Genomic DNA, 19,655 nt, shown 5'->3' on the forward strand with positions numbered 1-19,655 from the left:
GAGCTTAAAGAAATCAATATGACTCTGTCAGGGCCCCCGAGACCACCCCCACATTCACTCAGTAGACCCCCAGAACTCAGCAGAGATTCAGGACAGAGAAAGGATGCAAAGCAGCGTCAGTGAGAGGAAGAGGCAGGTGGGGACAGGCCGGGGACCAGGCGTGAGCTTCCAGAGCCCCGCCCCACACCCCACACACCCCATGCCCGCCGCCACCCAGCAGTGCCATCTCCAGGAGCCCAGTGGACACGCAGCACCCAGGGTTTTTACTGGGGGTGGTTCAAGCGCACCTGTGCCTGGGGAAGGTTCCAGACCCCCAAAGGAAGAGGGGCTTGGCTGGCAGGAGCCTCACTCTGCAAAGACATTTAGGCCGGCAAGGCCCTCTCCTCCCCGAGGGCACTGGGGACCCTCGGGAACTCCAGCCCCGGGCGGCCTCACAGGTGGCCCTCCGGAGCAGGCTGGAGACTCTCCTGGGGCAGCGGTGGGGGGAGGGGGCAGGCAGGCCTGTTAACCCTTTACTGCACAGCAGGTGGAAAACAGCTCCCGTCAAGGAGAGAAGCGAAAAGACCTCACGCTAGAAACCGAGTATATGATTCTAGCTGCCGAATCACACACACATGCCACTGGACACACACTCATTCAGAGGATCCACTCTCTGCCCCTTTAATGGCTATGAAATGACTTAAGAAAGTTTCTTCTGTTCGTTAAGAAAAAACTTGGAACCGAGAGACTGACACACTCTGAACGTCCAGACGATTTCGCGAGTGAGAGACAGCGGCGGCCCTAGCCTGCTCTGTGCTCTTCCATCAGGGACCCACGCGCTGTCTGTGTTAACTCCACTCACATATCCACGTATAGTACAGGACCTCAGGGACGTAGAAAAAAGCCTGGCAAGATGCATATGAGAGGATAAAAGTGGGCTAGTGTCAATGGAGGGTCTCCAGGGCATTTCATTTGCTTTCATTTCAGCTCAGTTGCTCCATCGTGTCGAACTCTGCGACCCTATGGACTGCAGCACGCCAGGCTTCCCTTCATTTAAAGGGAAGCTTCATTTGCTTTAAATTTATTTTACCATTTTAAAAAATTATTCACAGTGAGCACATCATGCTTTTATGTTTTAAAATTCAATTTAAAAGGTGACTGTCTGGGGGCTTGCTTGTTGGCTCAGTGTTAAAGAATCTGCCTGCCAATGCAGGGACACGGGTTTGATCCCTGGTCCGGGAAGATCTCCCATGCTGCGGGACCCACGGGCTGCCACCACTGAGCTTGCGTGCCTAAAGCCCGTGCTCAGCAACGAGAGACGCCACCACCGTGAGAAGCCTGAGCCCTGCAACTGGAGAGTAGCCCCGTTCTCCGCAACTAGGGAGCGCCTCCGCAAAGCAAGAAGACCCAGCACCGCCAAAAATAATAAATAAATCTAAAAGCAAAAACGTGTCGGGTGGGCGCCGAATTCATTTTCTTGGGGAAATTCCTGAGAACAAGCCCCCCAGGTTTTCCCTCACATCAGGCTAAGCCGACTCATGGCAACAGTTGGCAAAGTGTCTTCCACGTATGACGTCTTTTGAGCCTCACTAACCCCCAAGATGTAGGCGCTCGGACGCCCTGCCATAGAGACAGTCCAGGTCGGGGAGGTTAGGTGACCGATGAGGCCAGATCCTGGGAGGACAGGAGTTTGCGGAGGTCTCCCAGCTGCCCTCACAGCGTTAACCGGCCCCAGAAATAACTGAGTTTAGGGAGCTCTCGGTGAGGTCAGATTTGTGGGGAGCTGTGGGCATGAGTCCCAGGGCACGTGGGCCATTTCTCAACCTCTTTCCGTAAGAGCTGGGGTGTGATCGGGGCTGGCTCAGGCTGGCGGCCCGCCGGGAGGGTCTCGCCAGCCCGCTAAGACCCCACAAGAGCCAGAGAACAGCCTCCACTTCTGCACATGCTAAGCCAGGGGTGCGAGACGGTGGAGCTGGGTGAGGGCTCATGAAGGAGACATGATGCGCCTCAGAGGGGCTGTGCCCAGGGCCAGGGGCAACCGGGGTGTGGCTGTGCCGATGGCCCGCAGCGGGGAGCTGGGGTGCCCGGCCCTGAGCGTGGCGGCTGGTGGTGCCCTGGCACACAGCACCTGCAGCTGTTGACAGCAAATCTGTAAAGCAATCCCCAGGCCTGGGGGCCTCCTGACGCCCAAGCGTCTGGAAAAAACCCCACAACCTGGAGTGTCCTGTGCCGGGGCCAGGCCGGACGTCCAGCACCAAGGTCGCGCTCCTCTGAGGCTGCGCTCCTCTGAGGCTTCCCTGCCCCTCCAGCTCGCGGCCGCCTCACTGAGCCTCTGCCTCCATCGTCACACGGCCCCGGCTCTGAGTGTCCGAACCTCCCTCCTTGTAAGGACACCCGTCCCTGGAGGGGGCCCATCTGAGTGCCGCCCTATCTTACCTGGCACCTCTGCAGTGATCTGTTGGAGGCTGGAGGCACAGACATCGGGGTTAGGGCCTGAACATGTCTCTGGGGTAGGAGTACCACCCAATCAGAGCATCTGAGAGCACGGAGCTGCGTGGACCGGGCCTGTTTCCCAGCACCAGGGCGGAGTTCCCAGGGCTGCAGATGCCAGCTGCCAAGAAGGCACGGGGTGGGGGAGTGGGACCAGCCCCCAGAGCCCCGTGTGGTCCTGCCCTGAGCAGCAGGTCCTCGCGGACAGCCTTCCCACTTGCATCCCACGGTCGCCTCAGCGAGGAGAGTGAGGCTGTCCCGGCCTGGGGCTTGCCGGGGGCCTCAAAACTCCCTGATATTCTGACTTCTGTGGCCAGAGGGTGGGACCCAGCCCAGACCCGGCCCAGACCCGGGCCAGACCCGGCCCAGACCAGCCCAGAGGCCTCGGGGTGCTTGGCACCTGTGGCTGGGCAGCTCTGGTCTCCCTGCTCACTGTGGCCCCCGATGCCAGTGCATTGTTGATTCGTGGTCCAAGCAGGGCAAGCAGTTGCTCAGGGTACCCAGAGGAAGCGACTCTAGGCGCCCCTCCCCAAGCCCCAAGGAGGCCAGGCCTCTCCTCTCCGGGGCCCTCTCAGTCTGTTCACCGTCCCTGTGTGGGGTCCCCAGGGTCCCAAGGATGCGGTCAGGGGTCTTCTCTCTTCTGGGAACCCAGACTGGACTCCAGGAGGATAGTGCTGGGTGCTACCCCTCCCCCGGCCCTCCCCCCAGCACCGAGGAAAGCTCGTGTCAGCCAGCTGCAGCCCTGCTGCCAGGGGTGGGCACCCGTGCCCGTCCCCCGAAGTCCCAGAGATTCTGACCCCTAAGGCCTTCCGGAGGTCAGGGTCATCCCCAGACTCCGGGGGAGGCTGCCCTGAGAGGTATCCCCAAGCACCCGCCTCCTCAGCTTCGTGGGGGGTGGGCAGGCGTGTGGGCAGTGTTCTGCGGGATCAGAGCCTGGACAGGAGAGCCTGGGGTCCTGGATGCCCCTCCACATCTTGAGTCTTGGTGGGCAGGTGCCCTCAGCCGTGCGCAGCCTGGAGGATCACAGAGGGGCACAGGGCCCACGGCCAGGGGGCGACAGGCCCGGGCCAGGGGACACCAGCCCTGGGGCAGCTCCCTCCCCACAGGGGACCTGAGTTCACGGCCTCCAGAGGACCTGCCGGACAGGCTGTGCAGTGAACCCCTGGACTCCCCGGCACGAGGGGCAGGGCGACATTTCACCTTGTGAGTGTGTGCTAAGTCGCTCAGTTATCTCCGACTCTTTGCAACCCTGTGGACTGTAGCCCACCAGGCTCCTCTGTTCATGGGATTCTCCAGGCAAGAATACTGGAGTGGGTTGCCATGCCCCTCTCCAGGGGATGTTCCAACCCAGGGATCGAACCCTCGTCTCTTACACTTCCTGCGTTAGGCAGGTGGATTCTTTACCACTAGCACCACCTGGGAAGCCCTTTCCCCTTACCTCACATCTAAAATGAACCTTCCAGTTAAAAGGGAAACAGTCGGAGAGGGCTTGCTGCCAGCGCCATGGTGACTCGAGAGAGGAGGCACCAGGCGTTCGCGTGCAGGCAGTGGGGGACTCGCCACGCTTCTCCAGGAAACCTTGAGCCTGGGTTTTGATGTTCTCCTCTCGTGCTGAACTTTAAACTGAAGTTAGCGCCGGTGCTCCAGTTACCTTCTGGCTCACCATAAAGCCTGGGTCCACTTGTCTGACATTTGTGAGGCCAGCGAGTGCCATCTCCCAAGGTCTGCGGGCGCAGCACACAAAGAGCCTCTTCCTGGGTTCTGGGGTGTGAGAAGGTGGGGCGCCTGGGAGATCCTAGATCAAGGTTCTGCTGCGTTTAAAGCAACGCTTTTTTAAAAAACCTTTTTATTTTGTATTGGAGTATAGCTGATTAACAATGTTGTGATAGTTTCAGAAGGACAGCAAAGGGACTCGGCCATCTGTACACATGTATCCATTCTCAGCCATCCAGATATGTGTGCGTGCCAAGTTGCTCCAGTCGTGTCCGACTCTGCGATGCCAAGGACTGTAGCCTGCCAGGCTCCTCTGTCCATGGAATTCATATACGCACTTTCAAAAGCAGAGATTTCAGTCCAAATGTTAGCAGGAAATTGCGCCAAACACGGAATGACAAGTGCTACTTGGAGTATCTCTTTACTTCCTGGTAAACTCGGCCTGTGGGCACCCAGCTGTGCCCCCGGGACACAGGCTGGGAGGCGGCGGGCACTCAGGATGCAGCCTGGCCAAGCCCTGGCCTCACGGGGCAGGTGGAGGCTCCCGGCGCAGGAGCCCCAGCCCATGTCTTCTCTGCCCATCACCACCGTCACCTTACGAATGACACAGCGCGCAGGGGACCCAGAGGGGGAAGGGGCTGAACCCCTCTGAGGCCCCGAGACTCATGACCACAGAGCGGGCACCCTGGAAGCCCCCGGCACACAAGGCTTTTCTGCGAGCCCACCTGCTGTTGTGACTGATGCATCCCCGTCACCCTGTGGCCGGGGCTGCTCTCGTGCTGCCAGCCCGGTGTCCAGAGAGCAGGGAGGACACGCGAGACCAGGGGTCCCGGGGATCCTGGCCACCTTCATCACGGTGGGCATGGAGTGCCCAGGGCCCCTCAGCCCTGCTCTCCAAGGCTGCCCTCCACTGGGCTCCTGGCCCTTCGAGGCCTGGCATCCTCGCCCACGGTGCCCTGACCACAAGGAAGCTGCACAGTTGGACGAGGAGAGGGGCAGGGACAGTTGACAGATGGTGTCCGGAGTCCAGGCCTTGTGGTGCCTGCCAGGGCACGACTAAACAAACAGCTGTGGACATGGCATCTCCACAGGGCTGCTCCATGGGACAGGCTGCAAGTGGCCTGCTCCTGGCAGAGACCCACCCCTGCCACGCAGGTGGTGACCTGGCCAGGCTGCACCAGCCCACCCACCTGCCAGCCAGGACTCCAGGCCAGGCTTGCACATGCCGCACTGGGCATCCGCAGCACTGCGTGGAGGGGTCCCGCCTGAGGCTATACACAGACAGGGTGACCCACGTGGCCTGCGCCAGGTGACAGGCCTCTGAGGACCTCCAGACAGGAAGACTCCCTGGGCAGGAGGCTTGGCCACAGCTTGGAGAGAAGAGCAGGAGGGCTGAGCAAACACAGGGACAAGCATCCAGGGAGGGAACAGTACATGCAAAGGCACAGATGCCCCTGTTAGACTGGAGTGAGGGTGGCAGTGTTCAGGTGGCAGTGGTAGGGGAGGCCCAATGAGTGGATCCAGGTGGGCAGACGGTGGGCCAGCCGGGACGGGGCTCGGTCTCCGAAAGAAGGAGCCCAGAGCCCTGAGAGGCTGCAGGCAAGGAGGCCAGGGCAGAAGCCAAGCCAAGGGGGGCTCCCCTGTGGGCTGGGGCCCCCCCTGCTCCCAGCAGGCAGGAGACCCCCAGAGTGGACACAGCTGCGGCCTGGGATCCCCTAAGGCAGAAGGCTCCTCCTCTGTGGCAGGTCAGGTCAGCACCAGGCCAGGCAGGGCTGACACACCTGAGACCCCGGAGGCCTAGGCTGGCACCAGGTCCCAGACACCACAGCAGGGCCGGACCTGAGACTGCCGGCTCCCACAGGGGCCTGTGCCTCTGTGCCCAGGCCCTGCAGTTCACTCTTCCTGGCAGGCCCTGGGGTGGGCCCGCCTCTCCCTTTACGAAGATCCGGCCCGGAAGCCCCCACGACCTCCTCTGGCAGCCCCTGCGGGGTGTCCTCTCCTCCGGGCTCTCGGGCCTGTTTGGCCTCTCCTCTTGGCTCCCAGGAGGCTGCCCAGGCCCTCTGCCCACCTCCCTCACCCACCGCTGGCACCAGCACGGCCTTCTGCTTCTCTTTTTGTGATGCTGCATCGGTTGGAGCGACCAGAATGGGTCCCGGTCCAGAGCGAGGTCTGGTAAGGAAGGGGGGAAGGTGTCAGGAGAGTGAATGGGGGAGGAAGGGGGTGCCCACTGGACCCCCCTGTGCAGGACAGGACCAGGCTAAGCAGTGGCGCCAGGCCCCTTCCTGGCAGCTGCCCCGAGTTGCTGTCTGCCCACCACTCAGGGCCTGTCCCCTAGGTCTGTCCATCCATCAGAGTGACAGAGTACCCCCACCCAGCAAGGCTGTGAAGGTCCCCCAGGGGCTCAGGCCATGGCCGTCCAGCCTGGCTAAAGCTCGTGGGGTCCCGCTGCCGCAGGGCGCCAGACAAACGTTCAGCAAGTGCTGAAGGCAGGGACTCCGCAGAGCTGGGAGGCGTGTCCCTGCGGAGTAAGGTCGCGCGCAGGTCCCGGGGAGCGTGGCTGCCTCCGTGTCCACCGTGAAGCCTCCATGGCAGCTGGACTGCTTCCCTGGTTACTGTGGTCCCGGCGTCAGATCCCAAAACACAGAACAGAGCCCCCAGCGAGCTCCAACCCGGGCCCCTGTGGTCTGTACGGAGCAGGGTCTACTCTCAGGATGCCCGGTCAGTGCCTCCGTGGCCTGGGCACACGCAGTGCAGGGCCCCTCCACGTCCCGGCAGCGGCTCTGCCGGGCAGGTGGCCCTCACCTGGCCTGGCGGTGCCGGGCAGGCCGCCCTCACCCGGGCCCGGCCCCTCCCGCGGCACTCGCGGTTGCATTTATTCCGCTCTCCTGCCGACTCAGAGGCTGAGGAGACCCCCAGCAAGCACCCCTTGGTTATGTGCATGGAGACTGAGCCACAGAACCCTTGGTGTTGACGCACAGAGGAAATGCTTATTCCAAAGGGTCAGGAAGGACACACACCCCGTGTGTGCACGTGTGCATGTGGACACACACACTTCTTTCTTCGCTTCTTTTCAGAAAGCTTATTTTATGCTGGAGTTTAGCCCATTAACAGCGTTGTAATAGTTCCAGGTGGACAGCGAAGGACTCAGCCACACACACACACGTATCCATTGTCCCCAAACTTCCCTCCCATCTAGGCTACCTCGGAACATTGAGCAGAGTTCCCTGTGCTATACACGAGGCCCTAGTTGGTTACAGCAGTGTGTACATGTAAATCCCAGGCTTCTCTGGGAGAAGAGAAAAGAATCTGCCTGCAATGTAGGAGACCTGGATTCGATGGAAGATCCCCTGGAGAAGAGAATGACTGCCCACTCCAGTATTCTTGCCTGGAGAATCCCATGGGTAGAGAAGCCTGGCAGCCTACAGTCCCTGGGGTCTCAAACAGTTGGACACGACTGAGTGACTGAGAACGCACACACATGTAAATCCCAAACTCCCTAACTAGCCCTTCCCCCATCCTTCCTTTCTGGAAACCATAACTTTGTTGTCTAAGTCTGTCAGTCTGTGTCTGCGGTCAGAATATACATTGGTACACCACTATGGAAAACAGTATGGAGGTGCCTTAAAAATCTAAAAATAGAGCTACGACGAGACCCGGCAATCCCACTCCTGGGCGTACATCCGGAGGAAAACATGGTCTGAAAGGGTACACGCACCCGATGTTCATCGCAGTCTTGTTCACAGACGTCAGGACACGGAAGCAACCTCAATGTCCACCAACAGATGAGTGGACACAGAAGCCGGTGCGACCTGCAGTGGGATATCACTCAGCCGTCGCAAAGGGCGGACTGCTGCCATTCGCAGCATCGCGGACGGACCTAGACATTGTCACACTGCGTGACGTAAGAGCCAGACGAGGAGAAGTATGTGTGGCATCCCTCACTGCGGAATCAAAAAAGAAATGACACAAAAGGACATCTATATTTCTAAAGTGGGTTTTTCCAAGAGCTGAGCGAGAGTCAGCAAGCTATGGAGTGGGCCGAACCTGGCCCACGGCTCCTTCTGTCACCCAAGCATCACTGGCACAGGCCCACACCCCGGGACAGCTTCCTCAGCACCACAGAGGGGCTGCGAACTTTTAACACAGCCAGTAGGCCCACCAAGTCGGAAATGCTGGGTCTCTGGTCCTATATGTGAAATGTAGGGGCGCTCTGCGCCAGCCAGCCTCAGGGGGCTGGGAGTCCCTGCGGATAGAGCGGGGGAGGGCTGGAGGGCAAAGGCCAGCTCGCTCAGCTCTGTCCTGTTCTCGCTGACTGGACTTTGCCAGCTCCTCCCCAGACACCCCTGCTGCCAGGCCTTTACATTCAGGACAGACGTTGATAACAGTCAGGTAACAACGACAACAGCCAAGGCAGCGGGTGGAGCAGAAACCGACCCGCCAGGCTCGCCTCCTGGGCACCCCGGTGCCCTGAGGAGCCTGGTCATCCAGCACAGGGGCTGCTGGGAAATGCTCTGGGCACTGACCACGGCCAGGGCGGTCCTGGGACACAGGACGGCAGGCTGGGCGAGGACGATGGCCTCCCACTCGCTGCTGGTGGCCCCCCCGGCGGCCCTGAGCAAGCCGCTGCTCATCCCCAGCCGGCTTCTGCTGGGGCCCGGCCCCTCCAACCTGACCCCCCGCGTCATGGCGGCCGGGGGGCTGCAGGTGCTGGGACACATGCACCAAGAGGTGTACCAGGTAGGTCACCGGGGCCTCAGCCTCGGCCCCTGGGCGGCCTCCTCCCAGGAGTGGGAGCGGGGAGGCTGTGAGCCATGTGTCCACCACCCCCAGATCATGGATGAGATCAAGCAAGGCATCCAGTACGTGTTCCAGACCAGGAACCCCCTGAGCCTGGCCGTCAGCGGCTCGGGGCACTGCGCCCTGGAGGCTGCCCTGTTCAACCTGCTGGAGCCAGGCGACTCCTTCCTGGTTGGGGTCAGTGGCATCTGGGGGCAGCGGGCCCAGGACATCGCGGAGCGCATAGGTAAGAGACGGGGCGGGGGTGTGTGGCCCCTTACTGCGTCCTTCCCCAAGGCCTCCCGTCCCAGCGTGAAGCCTGGAAGCACCCAGGTCCTGCTACCAACCTCAGGCCCTCCCCAGGCGGAAGCTAACCGCTCCCCACGTTTCATGCCTCCACCTCCTGCCGGCCTGCTGCCTCCTCCCAGGATGCTCCGGGGCCCCATCCCCTGGTGTCTTGGAACTTGGGGTCAGCAGTTTCCGGAGCCCACGGAAGGGTCAGCAATGCAGGGTGTTCTCTGATCTCAGCCCAAACCCGGGGGACCCCCCCCACCCAGCTCTCTGAGGTCTCTAGGGGCCAGCCCCACCTCTGTCACCAGACAAAGTTCCAGAAGCTGCATCTCCCATAAAATCTCAGAAGCAGTTTCTGGAGCTGCAAAATGCTATGGTAGGGACAGAGTTTGCAGTCCAGAGTAAAATTTTCTGGAGAGACAGACAAAAGTCAAAGCCCGAGTGTGCTTTGGGTTTAATGATTGATCGTGGTTTGGAAATGTTGTGAAGCTCCTGGCTGGTCAGCTCCACATGCAGCCGCATTCGGTCCAGGTCAATGGACAACCCCTGACAACCTGAGGGGGTCTTGACCCCTCGCCGGGGCCCCTCCAGTCTACACATTGGCTTCAAGGGGACCCTGGGTTGGTCAAGGCACCCTCCTGGCCTGGGGCTCCCCACCTCACCCCACACCCCCGGGCTGGGGCTCTGGGACAGTCTTGGGCCTCCCTGCCTCCTGCACATGAGGCTAGGGGTCTGCTGTGCATGGGGAGCAGGACAAGGGCCTGCTTTCCTGGAGCCCCCAGGCCCCAAAGAGGGCAAAGCCTTCTCAGGCCTCCCTCATCCATTCAGTCCTTCATCAAACACTGTGGTCCCTCTGAAGTCACCCTCCGATGTCACCCTGTGATGTCATCCTCTGAAGTTACCTCTGATGTCACCCTCTGATGTCGTGCTCTGAAGTCACCTCTGATGTCACACTCCAAAGTCACCCTCTGAATCTCAGCCCTGCACAGATCCGCACTTCCTCTGTGGGGAGGGCAAGGGACAGGGGTGCTCCCGCCCGGCTGGGCTCAGGAAAGGAGGCCAGAGCAGGGGGCCGAGAACTGTGGGACTTGCTCGCATCCGAGCACCACAGAGCCTGGATTCACCGAGCACACCCCAAGCTCCTCCCTGGGCAGCGGCTGGGCCAGTGTGGACAGCCCCCACAGGGCCCACCTGCTCAGCACTCCACATCGCCAGTGCTGGTCCCCACCCATGTGCGGGGCGCTCACCACTCACGTTGCCCCCCAGGAGCCCGCGTGTACCCGATGGTCAAGGCGCCTGGAGGCCACTTCACTCTGCAGGAGGTGGAGGAGGTGCGGGGGACACAGTGACCCAGGGCAGGGCCACTCAGCTGGGCCGGCTCAGGGCGGGGAGGGGGCCATGGCGGGTCCCCGGGGCTTCTGAGCCCAGCTGCCCAGCCCTGAAAGCTTTCCCACACCTGGGGCAGGTGGGAGTTTGACTAGGAGGGTTCTGCTCCCCAAGGAAGCTAGATCAGGACCCAGGCCATGGCAGGGTGCAGGGGCAGGAGTGAGAAGGGGGGAGCAGGCCATGCCCTGAGTCTCGGGGTGCCAGCCCCCGCTATCGGGCAGGATCATCCCATCCAGCCCAGAACCAGGCTGACCTCACGCTGGCCCCAGGAGGATGGGGTGGGGGGCTGAGGCCACTCTGGCTCAGCCTCAGGAAGAAAGTCCACGTCATCCAGAACAAGCCCTCCTCCCAGACCCGAAATGCCCAGCCCTGCCAGCACAGGTGGGGCTGGAGGAGTGTCTGCTCCCCGCTGCCCAGATCTGGCCGTCTATGGGGCCGTCTGTGGGGCGGCAGTGTCTGGGGCAGGTCTCATCCCACCCTCACAGGACAGTCTTCATGTGAGGGGCCGGCAGACCGGGGGAGGCCCCTGCCCCTCTGGCTCTGCCTCAGGCTGTCACCTCCTCCCTCAGGCCCTGGCCTGGCACAAGCCGGTGCTCCTGTTCCTGGCCCATGGAGAGTCGTCCACCGGCGTGCTGCAGCCCCTCGATGGCTACGGGGAGCTCTGTCACAGGTAATCCCATCCCCACAGATAAGCCTGGCCTTCAGGTGAGCCTGTCCCACAGGTGAGCCTGTCCCTCAGGTGAGCCTGGCCCCACAGGTGAGCCTGTCCCTCAGGTGAGCCTGTCCCTCAGGTGAGCCTGTCCCACAGGTGGGCCTGTCCCTCAGGTGAGGCTGTCCCTCAGGTGAGCCTGGCCCCTCAGGGGAGCCTGGCCCACAGGTGAGCCTGGCCCCTCAGGGGAGCCTGTCCCTCAGGTGAGGCTGTCCCTTACATGAGGCTGTCCCTCAGGTGAGCCAGTGCCTCAGGTGAGCCTGGCCCTCAGGTGAGCCTGTCCCACAGGTAAGCCTGGCCCCTCAGGTGAGCCTGTCCCACAGGTGAGCCTGTCCCTCAGGTGAGGCTGGCCCCTCAGGTGAGCCTGTCCCTCAGATGAGGCTGCCCTTCAGGTGAGCCTGTCCCACAGGTGAGCCTGGCCCTCAGGTGAGCCTGGCCCTCAGGTGAGCCTGTCCCACAGGTGAGCCTGGCCCTCAGGTGAGCCTGGCCCTCAGGTGAGGCTGACCCCTCAGGTGAGCCTGTCTCTCAGATGAGGCTGTCCTTCAGGTGAGCCTGTCCCACAGGTGAGCCTGTCCTTCAGGTGAATCTGTCCCACAGGTGAGCCTGTCCCTCAGGTGAGCCTTGCCCTGAGTGTCAGTGCTGAGGACAGAGCCAAGCCCAGCTCAGAGCCAGGCTGGGGATAGGATGGGGTGCGCTGGGGTGCTGGCAGGCCCCTCCCCACAAGAAGTAACAGGGCAGGTCCAGCTCCCTTTTCCGCTGGGCCCACCCCAGCCTCGCTCATGTGGAGTGGGGTTCAGGCTTTCTTGGGGCCCTCCTGGCCCTGGGCAGAGGCTGGGTGTACCCTCCGGTCTGAGAGCAGGATCAGGTGTCCCCAGAGTGCCACCCCCTCCATGCTGGGCCCAGGGCCTGCCCACCTTGCCCTGACCCCAGAGCTCCAGAGAAGCCCCCGCCCTCCACTGCTTCCCCAGGGCCCCCACCCCTCAGCGGGGTCCCTTTCCAGGACCAGCAGCCCTGCTCTGGACAGTTGACCACAGAGGGAAAGGAGAGAAACTCCACCTCCAGGCTGGATCATCCTGGCAGAACTGCTGTCCTCCAAGGGGGCCACGGGGCCACTGGGCACAGCCCCAGCCAGACCACCTGCCCCCTGGAGTCCTGTCCAGGGCGCCATGCTCACCAGCGTCACCTGGGCTACAATTCCCAGAGGCCCACAGGGAACGCTCTTTGGGCCCTTCTCCTAGGAAAGTGCGGGGTGGAGGAGGGTCAGAGGCTCAGCTCAGCCTGCTCCCGGACTCTGTCCTCCACATGCGCTGGACGTCTGCCTGGTGGGCTGCCAGACAGACGGAGGGCCACCCTTCTGCTGCCCAGCTCCCCGGACCCGACACAGCCCTAGGGCCTGCGACCTCAGGGTACCCAGCTGACCCACAGGACGCAGACTGCCCGGCTGGCCCTCTCAAGTACCTGTGTGGGGACCTGGGGTCTAGCGCCCAGGGGCCCTGGCCATCCTGAGCCCCCCATGTGATGTCCGCTCTGCTGGGGGCTGACCGTGGTCCCAGCTCAGGGCAGGCTGCCGAGTCTGAGGCCCCGTCCTGCTCTCTGCTGCCCTCCCCCAGGCACCAGTGCCTGCTCCTGGTGGACTCAGTGGCGTCCCTGGGCGGGGCCCCCGTCTACATGGACCAGCAGGGTGAGTGCGTGCCCCCACCCCAGCCTGTCGGTGGGCCCTGAGGGTCAGAAGTCCTCTCCAGTGTCCCGTGCCCTGTGCCGGGGCCTGCACGTCCGTCAGCCCCACACAGGGCCCGGTCTCCACAGGCCCCCAGGCACACACCAGCTCCTCCCAGGGCTGGACACCCTCCATACTGACCATACCCCATGTCCCAGCTGGGCCACTGGGCCGGGACAAGCCCAAGGAGAGAGGCAGGGAGGAAGGGACGCTGCAGGACCAGCACTTGGAGAGGGTCAGAGCCCTGACGGGGAGGGCACGGGCAGTGCCAACCAGGGCAGGGACCTGGGCCCCGTCCATCCAGGCCTCGGTTTCCCATTGACCCCACCCTCAGGGAGGTGGCGGCGGGGCGGGGCTCGTATCCCAGCCCTGGTCCTCCGTCCTCCCAGCTGGCTGCTTGCCCAGTGCCCTCCGCTGCTGCTGCCCGTATCTTAAAATCCCTGGGCAGTGGGGGCGCCCCATGGACGGGCACCTCAAGATGTGAGAGCATCACCTTTCCTCCCCCCTCGGCCACCCGCACCCTCTCTGCCTGCACTTTGACCCCAGCCTCGTGGGTCTGCCATGCAGAGCAGATAATAGCGGGGGCCCTCCGGTTAGCTCAGCCCACCTGGAACAGTGTTGGGCCCGCAGGAGAGGGGTCTAGTCCCACAGCATGCTTGGATGGTGGGTCCCAGGTCCCCCCGACGTCGGCTGGGCCAGGCGGCCCCCATGACTCTCCCCCATGGATGGTCCCTGAGGGTGTGCCCCTCTCCCGCAGGCATCGACGTCCTGTACTCGGGCTCCCAGAAGGTCCTGAATGCGCCCCCAGGCACCTCGCTCATCTCCTTCAGCAACAAGGCCAAGTGAGTGAGCCCCGCCCACCCCCACCCAGGACCAGACTGGCAGCGAAGGCCAGATGGCCCCCAGTGGAGAGGGAAGGAGAAACAAGACAGGCCCGGTGGGAGGAGAGGCCTGCCGGGGAGCCTGGGGTCTCCCAGCCCGGGGCACTGGGCTCTTCCCAGGCTGTCCCCTAGGCCCCTCCAGTGAACCCCAGCTGCACTTGCCCACAGGAGAGATGAGGCATCTTTCCTAGGCCTCTAGCCTCAGTCTCCCCTCCGTCATTTTTTGTGGGTATACTATTTTTAAATGATTTAGATTTAAATTTCACCATTAAACACAGAACTTAAGTATATGGTGACCCTATCTATGTTCAGATTTCTGAAGCAGATAGATGGACAGACAGACATCTGTGTAATAAACACTGTAGAATGTACTGAACAAATAGAGAAAAGCTCAGGGCCGGGATACCTATGTGTCTTATGCACTTGGCATCCGTTTAGCATAGGGACAGACCAGGCAACTGGGCAGAAAGCCCGCTCAGGACTGAACAGAGGCCCTTGGGTGCTGAGAGCGTCTCTCCTTGACTTCAGGCTTGAGACAGACAGAGGAGTCTGACTCACGTATTGGTGATGGTCACTAGGATTTGTCCGACTCTTTGCGACCCCATGGACTGCAGCGAGCCAGGCCTCCTATCCATCACCAACTCCCGGAGTTTATTCAGATTCATGTCCATCGAGTTGGTGATGCCATCCAGCCATCTCATCCTCTGCTGCCCCCTTTTCCTTTTGCCCTCAATCTTTCCCAGCATCAGGGTCTTTTCCAATGAGTCAGCTCTTCCCATCAGGTGGCAAAAGTATTGGAGCTTCAGCATCATTCCTTCCAATGAATATTAAGGACTGATTTCCTTTAGGACTGACTGGCTGGATCTCCCTGCAGTCCAAGGGACTCTCAGAGTCTTCTCTAGCACCACAGTTGGAAAGCATCAATCCTTGTGTGAAGGCCCTTGCATTCAGGAGGAACAGTAGCAGCAAAGGATAGACATCAATGAAAGAGCTCTTGCAGACTGGGCCTGCGGGGCGGGCCTGCAATGGGCGGACTGCCTGGAGCTTGGCGTGTGGCCGCCCGAGTCCTGGGCCTGTAGGTTAGAACAGCAGTCTGGAGACAGCGTGGCTAGTGCAGTCCTCCGATTTCCCCAGCTTTCCAAACAAGTTTCCAGGATGCTTTCCTCAAACTGGGTCCCCCCCACAGTCTCCATCCAGCAGACCTTCCCATCTGTTCTCTCTGACCTGAGAATACAGCAGGGCGACTCCACGGGAGGAGACGGGTGGGCGGCGCCAGCCCGGGTCCCCAGGGACAGGCTCACACCCCCGAGGCAGAGGCGCAGGCTGGACCCCGGGGGCCTGAACGCAGACACTGGGGCCTGAGCAGCCCCGACCCGGCTCACTTCTGAGGAACAAGGGGCACTGTTGCTGGTTCTTTCTCCCCAGAAATAAGATCTATGCTCGTAAGACCAAGCCCGTCTCTTTCTACCTGGACATGCAGTGGCTGGCCAACTCCTGGGGCTGTGATGGCAAGCCCAGGATGTGAGTGAGGGGCGCCTGGGGGCAGGGCTGACGGGGAGGGGGAGCCCCCACCTTTGTTCCCCGCACCCCAGCCGGGGCCACAGGCTCTCCAGTGCCAGGCCTGAAATGCCCTCCGGGGTCCCCCCAGTCCTCGAGGCCCCGGGCATGGTCCCTGGCCCCCTCCACGAGGCCCTCTTCTCCCAGAAGTCCTCACACTCCTGCAGGCACTTTGCACCTGGCCTGACAGCTTCCCAGTCTTGGGCCTCGGCTTCACCACTTCTCAGAAGGAGGGCTCCCCAGGCTTCTCTGTGAGGGGAGCTTATCTTAACCTGAGCCCCTTACGTGACCCTCGGGGATGGGGACCCCAGGAACTGTGCCCTGCCCAGAGGTCACAGCGAGGCACCGGGCTCCAGGCGGGACCCAGTGCCCGGCCTCCACTGCCGTCCACCTGCCCCCACAGCCCGGCCAGTGCCCCTGCCCGGAGCCCCGCCCGCACCCTGATCAGCCGGGGCTGGCGGAGACCAAGGCACGTCCCGATCACGCACACTGACCCAGGCCCCCTCTGCGCTCCAGGTACCACCACACCACCCCTGTCACCAGCCTGTACAGTCTGAGGGAGAGCCTGGCCCACCTGGTGGAGCAGGTACTCGGTGGGGCGGGGTGGGGGGCAGTCGGGGAGCCTAGAGCTGGGTCCCGCAGGGCGAGGCTAGGGAGCCCCCAGAGCCCCTCCCCGGGGTTTCCTCAGGCTGGGGGGCCTTGCTGGAGGAGACTGGGCTGGTGCAGGAGGGCTCTGGGTGGGGCTGGGGGCAGACACAGCGATGGGACACATGTGACCACGTTCCCACCCTCTGGCTCCCAGTAAAGCACACGCAAGGGCCCAGAGGGGAGGCAGCCTGCGAGCGGAGAGGCCAGGCAGGAAGGAGAGAGGGCGGGCCGAGGGAGGGCTGGGCAGTGAGACCCCCTCCAGGAGCCCCGCTGTGCCCACCGCTCCCAGGTAGGGCAGGAGCCGCACGGGTCAGCAGCTGTGATGCCACCAGGGCGGCGCCCATAACCAGGGCAGTATCCACACTCTTAGGACCCAAGAGGCCCAGAAACGCACCGGGACAGCCCCCAGGGGCCAGCCCAGGGGCCAACCCAAGGGGCAGGGAGAGGCCTGGGCCGCGACCAGCCTCAGCGAGGCTGCCGTGCTGCGCTGACCACGTCTGCCCTGTGTCCACTCACCTCACCACCCCTCTGGGCCGGGTTGGGGGGGCTGTCCCAGCCTCGGGCTGGCGTGTGCTGCCAGAGAGGCTGGGGGCTGCGCACTAAGGGAGGGGGTCTCCAGAGCGGGGCCCCGGCTGTGAGCTCTGGAAGCAGGGGAGGCTGGGCCCCTAGAATAGGGCCTGTGGGGTCAGGGGCTGGGAGGGCACTGTCTGCACCTGGCCAGCCCCCCGCCTCTGGCTAAGTACACACCCCCTCCCAGGGGCCTGGAGGACCCAACCGCCGGCTGGGGCCCAGGCTATTCCCCCTCCAGACCATTCCCACTCCCCCCAAGGGGCCCAGGCCTGGCCCTTGGGCAGAGTCAGGGCCCTAAACCTGCGGCTCAAGGGAGCTCCCAAGGGGCTCAGTGTCCAGGACAGGAGAGGAGACCCTCCCCAGGCCAGAGCGCCCCGCTGTGGATGCCAGCCAGCTTCTCCCACTCTGGCCCCCAAGGAAGGAACCCACTCAGTCCCCAGCCTGCAACCTGTCCCTCCAGGGCCTGGAGAACAGCTGGCGGCAGCACCGCGAGGCCTCCGAGTACCTGCACGCATGCCTGCAGGGGCTGGGCCTGCAGCTGTTTGTGAAGGACCCGGTGAGGAGGGCGGGGCAGGGGCGGGAGGAAGGCAGGGGGTCAGAGGGCAGGGGGCAGGGGCGGGGCAGGGGGTCAGAGGGCAGGGGGCAAGGGAAGGGAGTGAGGGCAGAGGGCAGGGGGCAGGGGTGGGAACAGGGGGTCAGAGGGCAGGGGTCAGAGGGCAGGGGGTGGGGGCAGGGGGCAGCAGGTAGGGGTGGGGAGAGGGAGAGCACCTCTCCAGCCCCCGTCTAGATATGTGGGTCCGGGGTGGGGGCAGTCACCGTCACGGTCACAGTTTTCTGGCCTCTGGATCTCAGGACACTTAAGTGGGTGCCCCTACTCCCCACAAAGCCTCCTGCCTGGAGTCGTTGCGGGTGATCTCTGAGCTGGAAGATGCCCCTCAGCCTGCAGAGCCCCAGCCAGACACCAGCCTGGAAGGGGTTAGGGATGGGGTATGCTGGATGAGCCAGGCACCCCGAGCTTCAGCGTGTGACCTGCCAGACAGCAGACACAGGGTGGGGTGGTGGGGGTCCCTGGAGGCTGGAAGCCCCACACTGAGCGCCAGCCCATGGGTGTGGCTGCTGGGAGGGTAGGGACCCCGCTCTCTGGGCCCTTTCTCCCGCCTCCATCCTCGATCCTTCCCGCCGCCACTCTGGAGGCTGGGCAGGGGGGCTGCCTGCCATCTGTCATGAGGAGGCTGAGCCCCGTGCGTCCTGCAGGCGCTCCGGCTGCCCACCATCACCAGCGTGGTGGTCCCTGAGGGCTATGACTGGAGGGACATCGTCAAGTACATCATGGACCACCACGACATCGAGATTGCAGGCGGCCTTGGGCCCTCGGCGGGGAAGGTAAGGGCCCTGCGGCCGTGAGTGCTCTGGGCCCAGGCCTAGGCCAGTGGCCCACGGAGGGCCAGGGCAGCAGGAAGGGGACACCTTTCTCTGAACCCGGGAGTGACCTGCCAGCCAAGGGCACCCTCTGCCCCTCCTCCCGCACTGGGGGACGCCAGCTGGCTCTGCGCCGGCCTCAGTCGTGGCAGCCAGGCCCCCGCCCGAGGTGACCTCCTCCCTCTGACCTGCCCCCAGGTGCTGCGGATCGGCCTGCTGGGCGGCAACGCCACGCGGGAGAACGTGGACCGAGTGACCCGGGCCCTGCGGGAGGCCCTGCAGCGCTGCCCCCGCAGCAAGCTGTGAGCGGGCTGTCAGTCCCTCGTCCACCGTGGGAGCGGGCGTGTGGCCCCGGTGCGAACAGAGTCTGTAGGGGGCACGGGACAGCTGCTGCCCAGCCCAGGCGGCTTCCCCGCCCCAGGCGGCCTGTCCCCTCCCGGTGAAACCTCCTGGTGTGGCCGCATGGACCCTCAGCACCTCCCCTTGAGCTGTCGCCCCCATAGGTCCCCGGCCTCCTACGAAGGTTCAATAAAGAAGTGGCTTCATCAGTCTTCACTGTGTGGAGCCCTGCTCCCTGACTGCACCTGAGCTGGGGGTTTGGATTCAGGGAGCAGAACCTTGCCGGAAGGATCCGGGCTGGAGGAAGGGTTGTGTGAGTCAGTCAGCTGCCTGGGGTCCCTGTCACTGCACAGTCTGGGTCTACATCTTGAACCTGCAAACACCTCCTCTCCCACCACCTCCACAGAGGCCCCGCGGCCCACAGGGTCATGGCTAGGGCACCAAGAGCTCAGGAGCACACAGCCAGTACTCAGGCCCTGAGGAGCCCTGGGCACACACGCAGCACCCTGCAGGCCCTGAGAGCCTGGAGGGCCCAGCCCTGGGCCACTCTGCGCTCACGTGTGCAGCAGAGGAGGGCCCAGGACAGCAACCCCCTGCCCTGGCTCCCCGACCCCCTGCCCTTAGCCCCTGCCAGGCTCCCCGACCCCCTGCCCCTAGCCCCTGCCCCTCCCTGGGAGTCTGCCTGGGTCCAGCCCCCTCATCTCTCCTTCCTGGGAAGGGTCCAGCCAGGCCCGACCAGAGTGTGCTGCCGGTGGTCACGGCCACATCCATGTGTCCCGGTCCTCAGTGGGCCTAAGAGCCTGCAGGAGGTAGGCTCCCGGGTCCCACTCTTGTCAAGATGGGCACTTGTCCCCCGGCAGCCCTGAGTCTTGGGGAGGGCTGGCGTGGGCCTGGCTCCGCCCCTGTGGCTCACCAGGTGGGGGCTGGGCACAGCCCTGGGCCCTGGGTAGGGCCCCAAGCTGACCCAAGGCCTGCAGCCCGCGGCGCTCTCAGCTACCAGGGGAGCTGGCGCCAATGGGCTGATCCAGACCCTGCCACAGGGCGGCTGTGGTCAGCATAGGGGCTCAGAGGCAGAGGCCCTGAAACCCCAGAGCTCAAGTTCCCTTTCTTCCTGGGTGTCTTGCACGGTCTGTGCTGCTCGGCTCCTCCCTGGGAAAGTCCTGTCCACTTGGAGGTCCTG

At 63.2% G+C, this 19,655-nt stretch overlaps 1 protein-coding gene across 1 annotated transcript; it reads left to right on the forward strand.

Moving 5' to 3' along the window:
* Positions 1 to 8,739: 8,739 nt before the first annotated feature.
* Positions 8,740 to 18,607, forward strand: AGXT (alanine--glyoxylate aminotransferase). Its single transcript, XM_055587063.1, has 11 exons — positions 8,740 to 8,919; positions 9,013 to 9,205; positions 10,516 to 10,580; positions 11,205 to 11,305; positions 12,955 to 13,025; positions 13,819 to 13,903; positions 15,368 to 15,463; positions 16,016 to 16,085; positions 17,178 to 17,273; positions 17,972 to 18,100; positions 18,335 to 18,607. Exons 1-11 carry the CDS (start codon positions 8,755 to 8,757, stop codon positions 18,440 to 18,442), a joined length of 1,179 nt encoding a protein of 392 aa, XP_055443038.1. The 5' UTR covers positions 8,740 to 8,754; the 3' UTR covers positions 18,443 to 18,607.
* Positions 18,608 to 19,655: the final 1,048 nt, after the last annotated feature.

Source organism: Bubalus kerabau, chromosome 6 (genome assembly GCF_029407905.1).
Source record: "Bubalus kerabau isolate K-KA32 ecotype Philippines breed swamp buffalo chromosome 6, PCC_UOA_SB_1v2, whole genome shotgun sequence".
Taxonomy (NCBI): Eukaryota; Metazoa; Chordata; class Mammalia; order Artiodactyla; family Bovidae; genus Bubalus; species Bubalus kerabau.

Coding starts and splice junctions, on each gene's coding strand:
- AGXT (XM_055587063.1), top strand. CDS start 8,755: ATGGCCTCCCACTCGCTGCTGGTGGCCCCCCCGGCGGCCCTGAGCAAG. Junction 17,274..17,971: donor AGCTGTTTGTGAAGGACCCG/GTGAGGAGGGCG, acceptor TGCGTCCTGCAG/GCGCTCCGGCTGCCCACCAT. Junction 18,101..18,334: donor TTGGGCCCTCGGCGGGGAAG/GTAAGGGCCCTG, acceptor ACCTGCCCCCAG/GTGCTGCGGATCGGCCTGCT.